At 35.4% G+C, this 14,142-nt stretch overlaps 1 protein-coding gene across 2 annotated transcripts in view; it reads right to left on the bottom strand.

Moving 5' to 3' along the window:
• Positions 1-2,226: 2,226 nt before the first annotated feature.
• C5 (complement C5) overlaps positions 2,227-14,142 on the bottom strand; it is a 28,785-nt gene continuing 16,869 nt past the window's right edge. Inside the window, exons 23-41 of one of the 2 annotated variants that reach the window (XM_009484569.2) lie at positions 13,938-14,027; positions 13,506-13,718; positions 13,277-13,352; positions 12,224-12,383; positions 11,658-11,753; positions 11,195-11,366; positions 10,124-10,329; positions 8,808-8,960; positions 8,373-8,435; positions 7,475-7,556; positions 6,774-6,825; positions 5,964-6,066; positions 5,141-5,215; positions 4,939-5,044; positions 4,652-4,738; positions 4,200-4,289; positions 3,597-3,680; positions 2,634-2,772; positions 2,227-2,356 (exon numbers count right to left, since the gene is read on the bottom strand). In XM_009484569.2, the coding sequence (XP_009482844.2) occupies positions 2,227-2,356; positions 2,634-2,772; positions 3,597-3,680; positions 4,200-4,289; positions 4,652-4,738; positions 4,939-5,044; positions 5,141-5,215; positions 5,964-6,066; positions 6,774-6,825; positions 7,475-7,556; positions 8,373-8,435; positions 8,808-8,960; positions 10,124-10,329; positions 11,195-11,366; positions 11,658-11,753; positions 12,224-12,383; positions 13,277-13,352; positions 13,506-13,718; positions 13,938-14,027 (2,177 nt within the window). Of the gene's footprint in view, positions 2,357-2,633; positions 2,773-3,596; positions 3,681-4,199; positions 4,290-4,651; positions 4,739-4,938; positions 5,045-5,140; positions 5,216-5,963; positions 6,067-6,773; positions 6,826-7,467; positions 7,557-8,372; positions 8,436-8,807; positions 8,961-10,123; positions 10,330-11,194; positions 11,367-11,657; positions 11,754-12,223; positions 12,384-13,276; positions 13,353-13,505; positions 13,719-13,937; positions 14,028-14,142 lie in introns of both variants that reach the window. The other variant, XM_075716414.1, reaches the window with a different exon arrangement.

Raw genomic sequence — 14,142 nt, forward strand, 5'->3', positions numbered from 1 at the left:
CTACACAGATGGATGACATACCAACACTATCTATCAGAAGAAACACCAAATGCAAGAACATCAAAAGTATTTAAAATTGGTTGAAACATCTCATATAACAAATAATAATAAACAATGTCTGGAAAGAGGACTTACCAAACTGGTTAACGACTCAAATTGTTAGCACATCATCAGCAAGGGGAAACACTAGATCTGATCTCTCTCAAAGTGGGATTCCCCTGTATCACATGCTTGATTTTTCATTGTAGTAGCATGACTATTTTCTTTTTAAACACTGCCTCCTTTTAACCTCAGGCTAACAACATTTACATTTGTGTAAGGGCATTTTTCTCTTTATTAAGAGACTGAATCAGCTGCAAGAGGGTATAATTTCTACTTTTAAAATCTAAAAATCAAGAAAAGATGACATTTTTTTATAATGTTTTTGCAGAGAAATACATCACAGGCAGTTCCACCTTGGTGAACATGCAAATTACAAAACAGTTATTGTATTCTAAATATCGGTATTAATTAAAAAATACCTCTTATAAAGCAGGAGCACATTAATTTTTTTCATCATAACAGGCCTGATCTGAAGATGACATATAAGCAGAACAGTTAGCACTCCTCTATCTAACATAAGCAAGGAAGACAAGGTAGCAGACTGCCCAACTTGTTTTAATAACAGACTTTGCAAAAAAATTCTTAAGTAAACTAGCACACCCCTTAAGATCTTCCTATGCTTGAGATGAGTGGAAAGTTATTGTGTGACTTCATTACTTGTAAAATATCAAGGTTTTTTATGAAAAATAGCTTTGCTTTTGCAGCAAAAAGCAAAAAGCTATGCAGCACTTCAGAAAAATGCTTTTTGTCTCATCAGACAAACTGTCACGGCATGTCCAAAACATTCCATTGGCTCTTCTCAAAAAAACTCCTTAGAAAACACTGTTAATCCTCTGAATATACTACTGTCACTTCACAAATAATAACTGTCTGTGCAGATTCAACAAACTTGTAATGAAAGTTCTCTCTTTCATACACAAATAAGATTTTAAAAAACTTCTCATTGAATGTTTTACTGATCTGGAGAATTTTCCATGCCAAAATGCTCTGCAAATGAGAGTATCTTCAACACATATAAGCATCACTTGGTAACTGAAATGTCACCAGGTATAGTTAAGTTCTTCCTGACTGTTTTTTAACATCATAAATTCAGTTTATTTATTTATAAATAGTAACAGTTGACCATTAACTGTTGCAACCTACAGAATATGAACCATAAGTTTCCAATATGTTTCATTTCCATTGCAGGGGCTGGGTTTTTTTTTGTTTGAGACACATTGCAGTGTTTCAAGACACTGTTAAATCTCTGCATTTCAGATGCAGACTGGAAGAAACTAATTTATTAAAACTTTGTACATCTTCAGCACTGTTTAATTTAAAAATCTATTACTCCAACCGTGTGTTGAATGAAAAATGTCACTCAACATGTTAAGATAAATGCCTGGATACTAGCTTGGGTAAAAAGAGCAGGATTTTGTCATCTGCAGGTCTAAGGGAACTAAAAAAGCACAATGGGGGTCAGGAGTACCTGGCTTCAGTATGGCTCTGGGCATAATCTAAAATAGCTTAGGAGTTGTCTTCCATCATTCTTACACTACAGTACTTGACTGAAGTTGGAAACTGAACACTTAAAATAGTCACTATAAAGGAACTGGGGCTGCAGTTAAGGTGTTTGTCCTAAGTACTTGGATGTTATTATGCTAGGTTAGATAGATTTTTTTTTTTTTAAATTTGCTTGGAAATTAAAGTTGTAACAAAATTATTTGAGAAACCATTTTATTTTTCCTTTTATTTTTTTCTTATGAAGGAAGGGTTATGTTTTAATAAGACATCAGATTTTAATGCTTCTAAGAGTTATTCTGGCACAAGACAGTACTTTCCATGTGGGTTGGGTTTATTTTTTGGGTTTGTTTTTTTTTTTTTTTTACAGTCAATCCACTTCACTTCCTCTGACTTCAAATGTCTTTGCAGTATTCTGCATTATTCTCCCATCCAAGCCTAAAAATCATACTTTGAACATTACTTTGTTATAAGAATGTGGCTATGAAATACAAGCAAAGACCAGTTTTCAAGATGAACTATTAATGGATGTTAAGTTTGGAAAGGAATTACTAAACAGCTGAGGATTTTTTTTTTTTTTTTGAGATTTGATCTGTATGTTTAATTTAAAAATTCTCCAAGTAATCAACAGCCACTGATGATGAGATCTTCAGCAAAATCTTCCATTGTATTTAAAAACTCCTGGCAAGATGTACATGCTGTACTTGAAGGCCACCACTCAATCCAAGTGCTGGAGTCCAAAGGGTACTGGAATCTAAGACGACAAAAGAAAATGATCACTTGCTGCTAAGATTTGGGGAGGAAAAAGTCAAACAGAAAAAAAATGACAATATGAAATTACTTGCTTTGTGTTCATAATCCTGTTTTAAATGCATGCATCTGAAAACACATTGTGTAACTATTGGTCGAACTAATACGTAACAAATTAAATTAATTATATATTACATAAGAATTATTCCATACAAACACTTGGCACTTCACAGCACACTTTAAGATTAAATCTCTGCATATTCTGACGGTAAGTTACTTACATGAAATTGTAACCAATGTTCATCTTTAAGGCTTCTTTTCCCATGATCAAATACTGCTGTCCTGGACTCAAATCAACATCTGTACAGCTCTTCTTTTTCACAAAGGTTACTTCATTATTTTTTTGAGCAAAAGCCTGCCCTGAAGTAGAATGTCAAGAATTGGAAACTTTCACAAAGAGAACTTCCAGTCATTCATATGTTAGACAGAAAACACCAAAATGTTCTTCTACAGTACAACACAGCCAAGGGATCTAGTTGCCACGAGTTATATAACAGAAAAAATTGGTGATATAAAACATGTTTCTTGTAAAAGATTTTTAAAATTAAATCTGAATAGTAAATAAGCCTCATGCACATTAAATAATTTTATATTATAGTAATTATAAGGACATACTGGGTGCTTAAACTCAGAGGAAAAATGAGTATCAGCTTCAGTTCCGCAGGACCTACGAGCAGCTACCTCTCCCAAAAGTAAGACAGTGAGTGCCCAAGAACATTCTAAAGTCCTTTCTCCCAGAAGCAGAAACATGCCCAACCTACAAAAATCTGAGAAAAGTTAAGGCACGGCATATCCCTGCATATTACCCCACTTCAGTCATTGTATATACAGTGAAGGAGGGCATTCTGTGGCATGGATGAGACATTTAAACAACAGCTCACAACTATTAATTGATTATGGAATATGTTCACCTTGTTTTGTCACATAAAAGACATTTAACTGATTACTGTTTAGGTTTGTTAACGACAGCTATAATACAGAAAAGCTGTTTAAAAACACCAAACAAAGACTGCCCTTCTCAGGGCACAAAAGAATTCTCAAAGGCTGTATTTGGGACTACGGTTTTCTAGTCTCATTAAATGACTAGGTTTGACTGCTGACTTTCATCAGCTGCTTCAGTGGTGTCAGCCAGACAGCTTTTACTCTAAATAAATCATTAAATAGATTAAGAACAGGACACCCACCTCTTTTATACAGATCCAGAAGAGATGCAGAATACTTTACAAAATAACCTTCTTCATTGCGAGATAAGATCTTCACTTTATAAACTGCAGAACAACACAAAACAAACTTTTTGTTACTCATTGTTCCTGCAATACATGCAAAATGCCTTACAGATGCTCAGATGGAGAATACAATGTCCCTTTAAAATACTGATTTCTGGGAAAATGATGGCTATAGCTATACACTGTACGGCTAAGAAATATTAACAAGCTCTACCCATGCTCTCATCCGATGCCCCACAACCTCCTCTGACCCCAAAGCCACCGGATCATGTTAGAACGGTACCAAGCAAGAGAAACACAGTGCTTATTAGCAAAATTCACCAGTTCGGGCTCACTGGTGCACTAACCCTGGTTATGTGACTTTTATTCAGCAGAGGGTATGGGTAGCACTTACTCTTCTCTGCTCCAATACGTCACCTTCATATACTGTATGCCACTGTCAAGCCTACTGAATTTTAATCACTAAAGATCTAACTGGAACAAAGTGTTTTGCAGCAGTAGTAAACAAGTAAACATTTCAGTCAGAGCACGTGAAATAGGTAATGCCAATTCAAATATTACCATATGCGATGTCATTCTTGCATGCAGCTTCTCTCCTGGTATGAGCAGTTATTGACTGATCTAGTCTCTTTTGTACTTTACTACATTCAGCTACATTGAGAAAGAAAAAAGCCAGTGTTAAGAAATGTCATCACATGTCGTTATATAAAACATCATGAACCCCTACCTGTTTGGGGTAATCTGCTGTAACTGAGAAACACCATAATTATGGGATTGCATGCTGGAACAATGAATATTTAAAATACAAAATAACACCCTCAATCGTCTGAACTTAATCCAGTCAGACATCCATGATCATACTGCATGCCTTTTTTTTAAATGTAAAATTTGGAGAGGACAACAGCTGTGTTCTTATGAGGATTTTTTTCCTTGTGTTTAGTGTGGTTTTGTCCAAAGCACTACACTGCATTTTCCACCAAGTGAAACAGGAAAATATCTTAAAAAAAGTTTACCTTCCATGCATTTGCATTCATCTCCTTCACACAATCTCACAAGTTTTTCATTTCCATAGGGGTTATAAAATACAGTGCACCTTTTATCTAGAAGATCCAAAAAGAAATAATAAAGACATATAGAAAATCAAAGTCCAAAAAGTCAGCACTGAAACTTTGTGAGTCAGAAGTTACCTGAGCTTAAAATAAAAAGGATTAAAAAGCTGTTGAAGAAGGAGAAATGTAGGCTTTAAGGAGGAATAAAGAGTTAAAAGACAATTGTGAATTTGAAGATATGGAACACATACCTGGTGCATGATATTCATATACAGTGAATGTGGCAGGATTTAGCATTCCAACCCGGAAAAGCTCACTTACTCGGAACTCAACACAGAGGAAATTATCAGCTGGCACCTATTTGAAAGACACATGAATTAAGGAGCTCTAAAGGAAACAACATTGTCCCAAAAAGTTACAGTAGTGCTTACAGTTATGAAAAGGGCAACTTACAGAGTCTATCTGCAGAATAACATGTCCATCTTTTATCTCATAATCTGGTATCAACTGATCAACTCCACTTGCAAGCTGTAGGAGAGAAAAACAGAGAAAAATCTTTCATACAAGTTGAACATTTTTGGATGATCTTGATGGTTTTGTAATCAGTAGCTTTAACAATTCTGAGATGTAAAAAATACTTATTTTAGGGTTGCCTCTTTATAATGCTCATACTCTCCCTTGGTTTTTTGGTTTCCTTTTAAGGAAATTATCCTTTTACTCATTACATGAAGATAATAAAGAATTAAAGAGCTAATTATCCTTAAAAGAATACTTCAGTTCACATAATACCCTATTTAAATCTTATCACTCTAACTCCGATTGCCTTAAACTAAAATTCGCATGATTGCCAATAGGAGCTGGATGAACACAAGCGCTACAGTTAAGATTCAGTTCACAAACTTTAGCCAACTAATAGTTAGGTGTGTATACTAACAGTGTTCCCTTTACAGTTAGCAGATACAGCATCTCCAGAGGTTGAGTCACACCACCCTAACACATACGACAACCACTGTCTATCCGCTCTTGGCTTTCCACTAACAACAGAGGGAGCCTAGCTGTCAAACTTTAACTAGATGCCTAGTTCCTGTCTCTATCAAAACCCCATAATCTAGACTTCGCTAGATTATTCTCATTAGTATTAGAAGTGTTTGGAAGCAATGAGGATATAATGATATAAATCTGCACTACTACTCTAACAGAAAAAGATGAAGAACAGTAAATATCATAGTTCTGTCAAAAAAACTTCAATAAAAGGAAAAAGTTCTCTAATACTTACAGTATTTAAGTCTTCTGTATTTGCTTCCAAACCGCTAACCAAACCTATGTCCATCACGGCATGAGCAGACCCTGACTGCGGCTCTCCCATACTGGGCCTGTACCTAAAATAGATTAAAAATAATATTAGTTAAACATAACTGAAATTAAAAAGAAAACTTCAAATGTGATCCCAGAAAAACCTAAGGAAAATTCTACCAACATTTAGACCACAGTAAATCCATAATGAAGCAAAATAGTCTAGATGAATCATTTCAGATTTACGCCAATATCATGCATAAAGAAGCTTTTCTTAATACTTATGCTCCAGGAGAACCCATATATAAATTAAAGAAAAACTCCCTCCCAAAGTGATCGTAACCTTTGGCTCTAATTCTGCTTACACACATACATAAAAGTGAAGAAACAGGAAGAAAAGAAGATCAGAAGACCAGGTGCAATTATTAACAAACAAAAACATTTTAATCTCTTAAAAAATAAAAGAAAGTTAACATAAATATGTCAGTTAATGTAATATTAAAACAATAACTAAGACAAACCAAAAGACCAGAAAGCCTTTGCAACATTCTTCGATTAATTTCATAAGGCATATGTAGACCCACAGTGCATTTGCTTTGCACTGCTCCAATTCCTTAACATGTCAGCTGGGAATTCCACCTCTGCAAGGAGCATTGAATGTTAGGAAATCCAGGACATTTAGAACCAGCATTTAGTTAAATGAAACCTTTAAATGCAAAACATTGTCTCAATCACTGGGGAAGGAAAAAAACCAACCAACCAACCAGCCAAAAACCCCATTGGCTGTACTTACTTTGCACAAGCCTCTAAGCGCCCAAGTGGCTCACCATCTTCTTTTCTGTGACCTTTTCATATCAAGTAGAATTAAATAAGTCATTTTATAACTCTTCTGAAGCAACAATCCAAAATTTTCATAAAGCTTTTTCATAATTGAAAGATAATTCTTTCAATTGTTTTGGTGGCTATTTTTATAGGAACTCATTGTCTAGCCACAAACAAGTAACATTATACTTTTTTCAGGTGAAATGACAGCTTTAATGCTTAATGTACTCTATTGTGTGCTTATGTTATTAAAACTACTTCATGGCAAAAGCTCAGAATGTGGTTATATACCCTGTTGTAACTGGGCTAGAACTCTCAGCATCTTGTAGAACTTGCTCTAGCCTCCCCCCAACCCCCATCATATTTCTTTCTTCTGCTGGAAGTTTGTATTCCTCGCTCCCCCAACCACAAAAACTCTTCGTAAATGAGTAAAAATGCACCTAACAGAAATACATTAAAAATGAATTCTATTCACAAAAAGGCAATAGTTTCAAGAAGGGCTAAAAAGGCTTCTAGCAATTTCTTTTCCAGTTTTGCATTTAGAAAATGGCAGAATTTTTTACCGTTTCATTCTTAATAAGAAACACTTTGTTAAACAAAGTAAGGGTTTTTTTTCCTCCCTCCCTTGCACTGACCTGAGTAGTAATATTTAAAACCATATGAACCCTTTACCATCATCTCTCTTTGGAACAATCTTCAATTCAAAGTTACATGACTCTTCAGAAGTCCCGATTGTGTTATACACTGTCCTCACCTACACGTGTACAAATAAGACAAAACAGAAGCAGTAAGCAATCTTCAAAACTGGCATAAAACTATGAAAACTCATAATACGTAGAATATAATACCAGTAAAAACAAGTCTGTACAGCATGCTTACAGCATGACACAAAGCAGAGTAAATAAATGATCAGCACAGAAAGACGTGGGGAATTCTTCAGCAAAACCACACCATTCTTGCTGGTCGTATTTACAAGACTAAAAATATTATCCAAACCACCCTGATATTTTATGAATATAAATACTAGTACACAAGAATATGTACATTTCAGATGTTATTAAGTTTGATGCTAGAAGCAGCTATGAAAGATTAGAAGAAAATATATCAGGGGAACAGCTTAACGTTTAGGCACACAAAAATTATTCCTTTAAATATTGCATGAAAACAGTTTCTCAATGACATTGCTTACTAAACTAAGAGTAAACAGCAGAATAACAGAGAATTGCGCAATTTCTCAAAATTGATCACTAAGTTGGGTCTTCTCTGTTTGGCTGTCTAAGTAGAGACAGTAACAATTGATGAGCATTAAAACCAAGTTGATCATCTATTTAGATTTATGGAACAGAAAACCTCCGATGAAAAGGAAGAAACTTCACAGCTTCTCTCTCATTAGCCATAAGTTGTACAATGGCTTGTGCTTAATCTAACATACAGCCATAATGACATCCATCACTTCAGTCTGAAGATAAGGGTAACAAATGGAATAGTTTATGAGAAATTTCAGTTTCTTTTCCAATGTTGATATTGACAAACCAGACATGCCATTTAAAAAAATTGGTTGCATACTTACATTTACTGTAGCTATGCCAGTGCTGCTTCCAGTGCTTACATATATGTCATCATCCAAAGGTACCTAAAGGATTGATGTTAAACAAAAAGTTCTAAGTTAACAGTAAAGATAGCGCTATTAGCAACAATTCAGGTCAGACAATCTGCTTGTCTTTTCTGCATTTTAAATACATATTAAGGCCTGATGCTACAAACAGGTTCTACAAAAAAAAAAAAACCCTTCATAAGAACAAGCAGAAATACTAAATTTAAATGAATATTCAAATGCATTAAGTTTAGCAGATAAGCAAAGTCCTTAAACATTTTCTACACCAAATTACGGCCAGTTTATTAAAAGCAAAAGCTACTTCAGCAGCAATTTCAAAGTTCCAATAATTATTTAAGAAGTTGCTAAGAATTCTGCTTTTCCTGTTCAAAAGCGCTACTATTCACTCACTGTCGTTGCTCTTCCCACAAAATTATCTTCTGTCAGTTTAAATAGATGAAGGTCTCCATACTTTTTGTATGCCACTTTAACATCCATGTCCAAATTAAGCCGTTTGACAAGAAGGGAATATTCAGTCAAGGCCTCCAGGGCAGTAATTGTGTCCTGCCAGAAATCAATTATAAAGAATTAATTCCAGAAATTAAAAAGAAGAGGAAAATGTATTACAAAGCAATCTGTTTTCTGCCACTTAAACATGATTACAAATAATGGTAACCATTGCTGGCTAAACAGCTTAGCAGTGTCTCAGCAGTACACTTAACATGGTGATAACATATTTAACACTATACTCATAAAAATATTTGTGCAATTTAAAGAAATGCATGCAAGTACTAAAAAGGAAGCAAGCAAATAACAATAAACAAACACAGCACTCGTCAGTTTGTTCACAGACTTTTAATAATTGAAAAAAAAGGGAGGTTGCATGAATTGGAATATTCTATATAGTATGACTAGTTGATAGTGTACTAGACATCTGGCAACTTTCACTTGACTCTTAGTCTATTCATAGAATCATAGATGCTTTGGGTGGGAAGGGACCTTTAGAGCCCACCCAGCCCAACCCCTGCAGTGGCAGGGACAGCTTTAACCAGAGCAGGGTGCTCACAGCCCCGTCCAACCTGGCCTGGGATGTTTCCAGGGATGGGGCCTCCACTGCCTCTCTGGGAAACCCCTTCCAGTGCTTCACCACCCACATTGTAAAAAATTTCTTCCTTATATTCAGTCTAAATCTATCCTCCTTTAGTTTAAAACCATCACCCCTTGTCCTGTCACAACAGGCCTTGCTAAAAAGATTGTCCCCATCTTTCCTATAGGCCCCCTTTAAGTACTGAAAGGCCACAATAAGGTCTCCCCGCAGCCTTCTCTTCTCCATTCATGCATATAATAATATTCATACATATTAACACAGTTTTTACAATGAAAAAATGCATAGTTTCTTACTCTGCATTCCATTTTTGTGGCAAACAAGAAAAAAACATGTCATGAAATCAAATATTCTGTTTCATAAAAAACTTGGCAAATGATTCTTGTCATTCAGCAGATTTGAAGTCAGTGGAATCAGCTTGCAAATTTCTATTGATAATAGACTTCAGAAAAGAAGTCGTATTTCCCAGAGACAAAGAATACCATGGCAACAGAGTCATTTGATACTAAACCCACATATAGGACAGCGAAGTTGTCAATGTGGTCTTCTAATGATATTACCCTCTTAAGAGGTCTCAGATTTTGGTACTTGAAGAATGAGAACAGAATATTTAAAAGCTCACCTGAGTTGAATAAAATCCTCCACCATACCTTTGTTCTTCAGACAACCATCTGATGATTGGATTAGCATAGTTTTTGTCCCCTCTTAGCAACGCAGTAAGCAAAGCATATGCTGTAGTTTCAACCATTTGTGCAGTAACAGAGCTGGGAGCGTGCTGGTCTGGTGTTTTGAAAGTACCTTTCCAAAAACGGTACATAGGAGGGTCACCTACACAAGTAGGAAAGGAAGGTTTCAGGTTGAAACATAGCAACAGCTCTCTCCAGACTACACAAGGTGAACTATTGCCTACCCAGGTCAAGGAGAAGAGGAGGAACTCGCTCTGCATTTAACAGGAGGTGAAGACACACTTCTCTTTTACGCTAGTAAGTCTGATGTTTATACTAGAAACTGATGATAAACAGACCTGACGCAAAGCATCTGATGCACATCTGAATATTGCTGGTCCTGAACAGTGACCGAGTAGCCAAACAAATAGAATACAGATTTAAAATTTATTCTTTTTTAAAGCCACTTTCAACAGACAGGACAGAGCTTTTCTATTCCAGTAGAAATCATTAGTTGGCAGAGAACAGTCTGAGTCCCTTGCCTGTGACAAAACACACTAAAAAGGAACGGCCTTCACAAGAGACTACAAAGTCCCTCATCAACCAGTGAGAAATTAAGAAGAAAACAGAAGTGAGGGCAGTGACAGGTACTGTAAAAAATTCCACTCTGAGCCAAGGAAAAGAGTGGACACATCTTAAGGATGAGGAGGCAGACAAATGTAATCCACTACGGACACCTGCATAAAAGGCAAGCCTATAGACAGAGCCAGCGGAATACGATGGGGAATGACAGATGCCTAGCTGACTTGCATACTGCTAATGAAATTGCACTGCTGAAAAGCTGAAAGTGTGATTCAATCTAGCAAAAATACTAGGCCACACAAGACTAGAAATTCACTTATGCCAAAGTAAGCATCACTGAAATTCACTCTCAGAGTAGTGCCATCACATTAGAGAGTTTAAAAATACTAAAAGAACAGCCTACCTGAGAGCCAACTACAGTACAAACTCTGAGAATTTAATAATACCTATGACAGATGCTTCCTTCTTCAGTGTAGAGAAAATCAATCGTGCAGACTGATGGTTCAAATCCACAAGAGCCAAAGCATACGAAGTTATTGCCATAGTAAAGGGACTTTGAGCAGACGGCACATTTTTCGTCAAATAATCTCCTGCTTTATTTTTAGCATCATAGATTTTCTGAAAGGATGAACAGGCTACAGCTTACATCTATTAGACTTATTTTTCAAGAAACACATCTATCAAGACAATATAGGTGTATATAGTATCTTCTACAGTATATCTTATAATAAATTGATCAAGAATTTCATTATTATTCTTTTACAGATTTTGAAAGACAAACAAAGCAAATAAATCCTAATTTTTTAAATTGAAAAAAGACTCATGATTTCTTTGAACAAATGCTAAAGAAAATGGAAGAAATTAGAATCCCAGAACATGTCTGCTGGCAGAAATAAAAATATTATTTACCTGAGTAGGACATATTTTAATGGACTTTACAATTCCAATAAGAGAAAATGCTGTGAGATACAAAGATTTTTCTTTAGCTTCTCTAGGTAATGTACCCTACAAAATAAAATATGTAAATATAAATAAGTAGAAACAACAGTTAATTTAAATAGAATTTTTTACAGTTTAGTTGAGGAAACAAACAGAAATTCCTGTAAGAAATACCAGTTTGGTTTAACCTGAAAATATGTTGACTCTTTTGAAGGTGATGGCTTATTTGTAAAAAAGAGACAAAATTACATAAAGATATTGGCAAGCCAGGACTATTATACTGTAAAATCAACCTACATAAACTTTTTCTAAATATTAAGAAGTGGCAAGCAGCTAGTTTTAATAGGAAAACAGAAAGGTTTGCAAGATTGTGCTGTTCCTCAAATGAATTCAGAAAAATGCAAATTTAGCAAAATTGCCTTGAATAGGTGTTCTGGTGAAATGCAGCCTAAAATATCTTGCATTCCTAAAAGACATTACCTCCTGGTGACTTCAGTTTTTAGTGTATATGCACAGAAAACGTTTGGGTTTCATACCTGTAGTTTCACTGGCTGGTAATTTGAAAATTCACTGAATGACCCATCTGGCATTTGACAGTTATCAACCAACCACAGAAGCGAATTACAAACAGAAATTTCATCAAGATTTATATATTGATTAACTTGTCCAAGAATCCTTAAAGCAAAAGCTGTCAACCTGCCAAGGAAATCAAACAGATCATATTTGTTTTTATTAGCAGATACTACCACATTGCTAGAGGGTAGACACAAATTTGCACTATTTATGATTTAGGTATGCTACACACTCCCACAGTTCACAGCAATACTGCAGATGAATTTTGAATTTAACTTAACAAATGGGCAATAATTAATCAAATCATTTTAAACTAGGATCAATTTCCATGTTTCAGGTCAGGATATGAACTCATTACATCCCCAAAAGATTACTTTTTCCATATGCACAGAACTTCAGGAAGATGCCTTTGAAGCATCTTCTTCCTTCCTTCTATTAAGCCAACTGCATTTGCCATTCTGAAAGGCAAGGCAGTGACTATGTATTTTGCCTAATTTTCAACGGCAGATTCTGTTTTCCATAAACAGTACTACCCCTCCCGTTTGCTACCCTTTAAATATCATATTTGTGTGGACAAGAGGTATGTCTATTTTACCCTTGCTCATCTCCCCGTACTTAGCTTTCGGACTTCAAACTTGGGGTGCAAACTTTGCCTAAGCTTATAATTCTGCAGGGAACCAAGGTCTACACAGTCCTTTTGTAAAATTCCAAGCCCAAAAGAGTTTTCAGAACTGAGCAAAATCCTGCAAATTATCTCAGGTACGTCTGCTCCCAACCATTGGCCCAACTTGATTGTAATGGTGTGAACTATGGGCATAAACAAAAAATTTACCAAGTGAAAGCAAGGAATCAAAAGATATTATCCAAAGTTGTAAGCACCATTTAAATCTACCATTAAGCTCACCTCTCATGCTTACTAGAAAGTATCACCCTTTAAAAATTAGTTATAATATGAAAGCAAAGGAGTGAAACAAGCCTTTTCCACCCATTCTAATCAAAAGACCTTTTTAACTCACCACGTGCTGGCTTGCCCATTCTTCCACATGCTATACGAGAAGTCAGAATTTCTGAATGACAAGATGCTTACAATTCCTAAGGAATGTATTAGGCAGAAAATAAGTTATGAAAAGAGATTTATATTAAAAAAAAAAGTATTTGCTCACTCAGATATATTATCTTTCTCATTCAGCCAAGTTTATGCACCTCTACAACTCTAAAGCAAGAGAAGAAGCTATATTTTTCTACCTTCTTTCATCTTCCTCCTCATTTTAGTTCTTGAAGTTAAGGTTTCGGGACCCAGTACATGCCAGTTATTTGACTCTTCCAAGTAGTGAAACACATAAAATACTGGGGCAATAGTCATAAACTCTGCCTCTGCACTGCCCTTTGGCAGATCAGTAAGAATACTCAAACCACTAGGTGTGAGGATTGTGGCAATCGTTTCACCCATAAGATGTCCTGGGGAAAGAAAAAAACAAAATTGCTTATAAGCAATCATTCTGTATGAAGTATTTAAAATTCCACACAAAAAAGTGATTAGCAAAGCCTTTTCTCAAAAGCAGGAGAACCTAGGAATAAATTCAGACTGATTTAAAGAAAGGAATAACAAATAGGAGAAAAAGAATATATATACAGAAAGTACATATGCAGTAGACTAAAAGTTTAGATCCAATTTACCTTTCACACTGACACTTCTATCAATTTTTGTTTTAGGGACCAGGTTCAGTGGGATTTTATATCGAAATTCTTGTCGTCTCTTGATTGAACCTATAATTGAAAATGTATATATATCATACCGCACAATGGAAATCAACAGATGATTCAGGTGTAATAGCCAGATTTAAAGGTCACAACTATCTGAGAAGTCAGCAACAAAAATACC

This window comes from Pelecanus crispus, chromosome 9 (assembly GCF_030463565.1).
Source record: "Pelecanus crispus isolate bPelCri1 chromosome 9, bPelCri1.pri, whole genome shotgun sequence".
Lineage (NCBI taxonomy): Eukaryota > Metazoa > Chordata > Aves > Pelecaniformes > Pelecanidae > Pelecanus > Pelecanus crispus.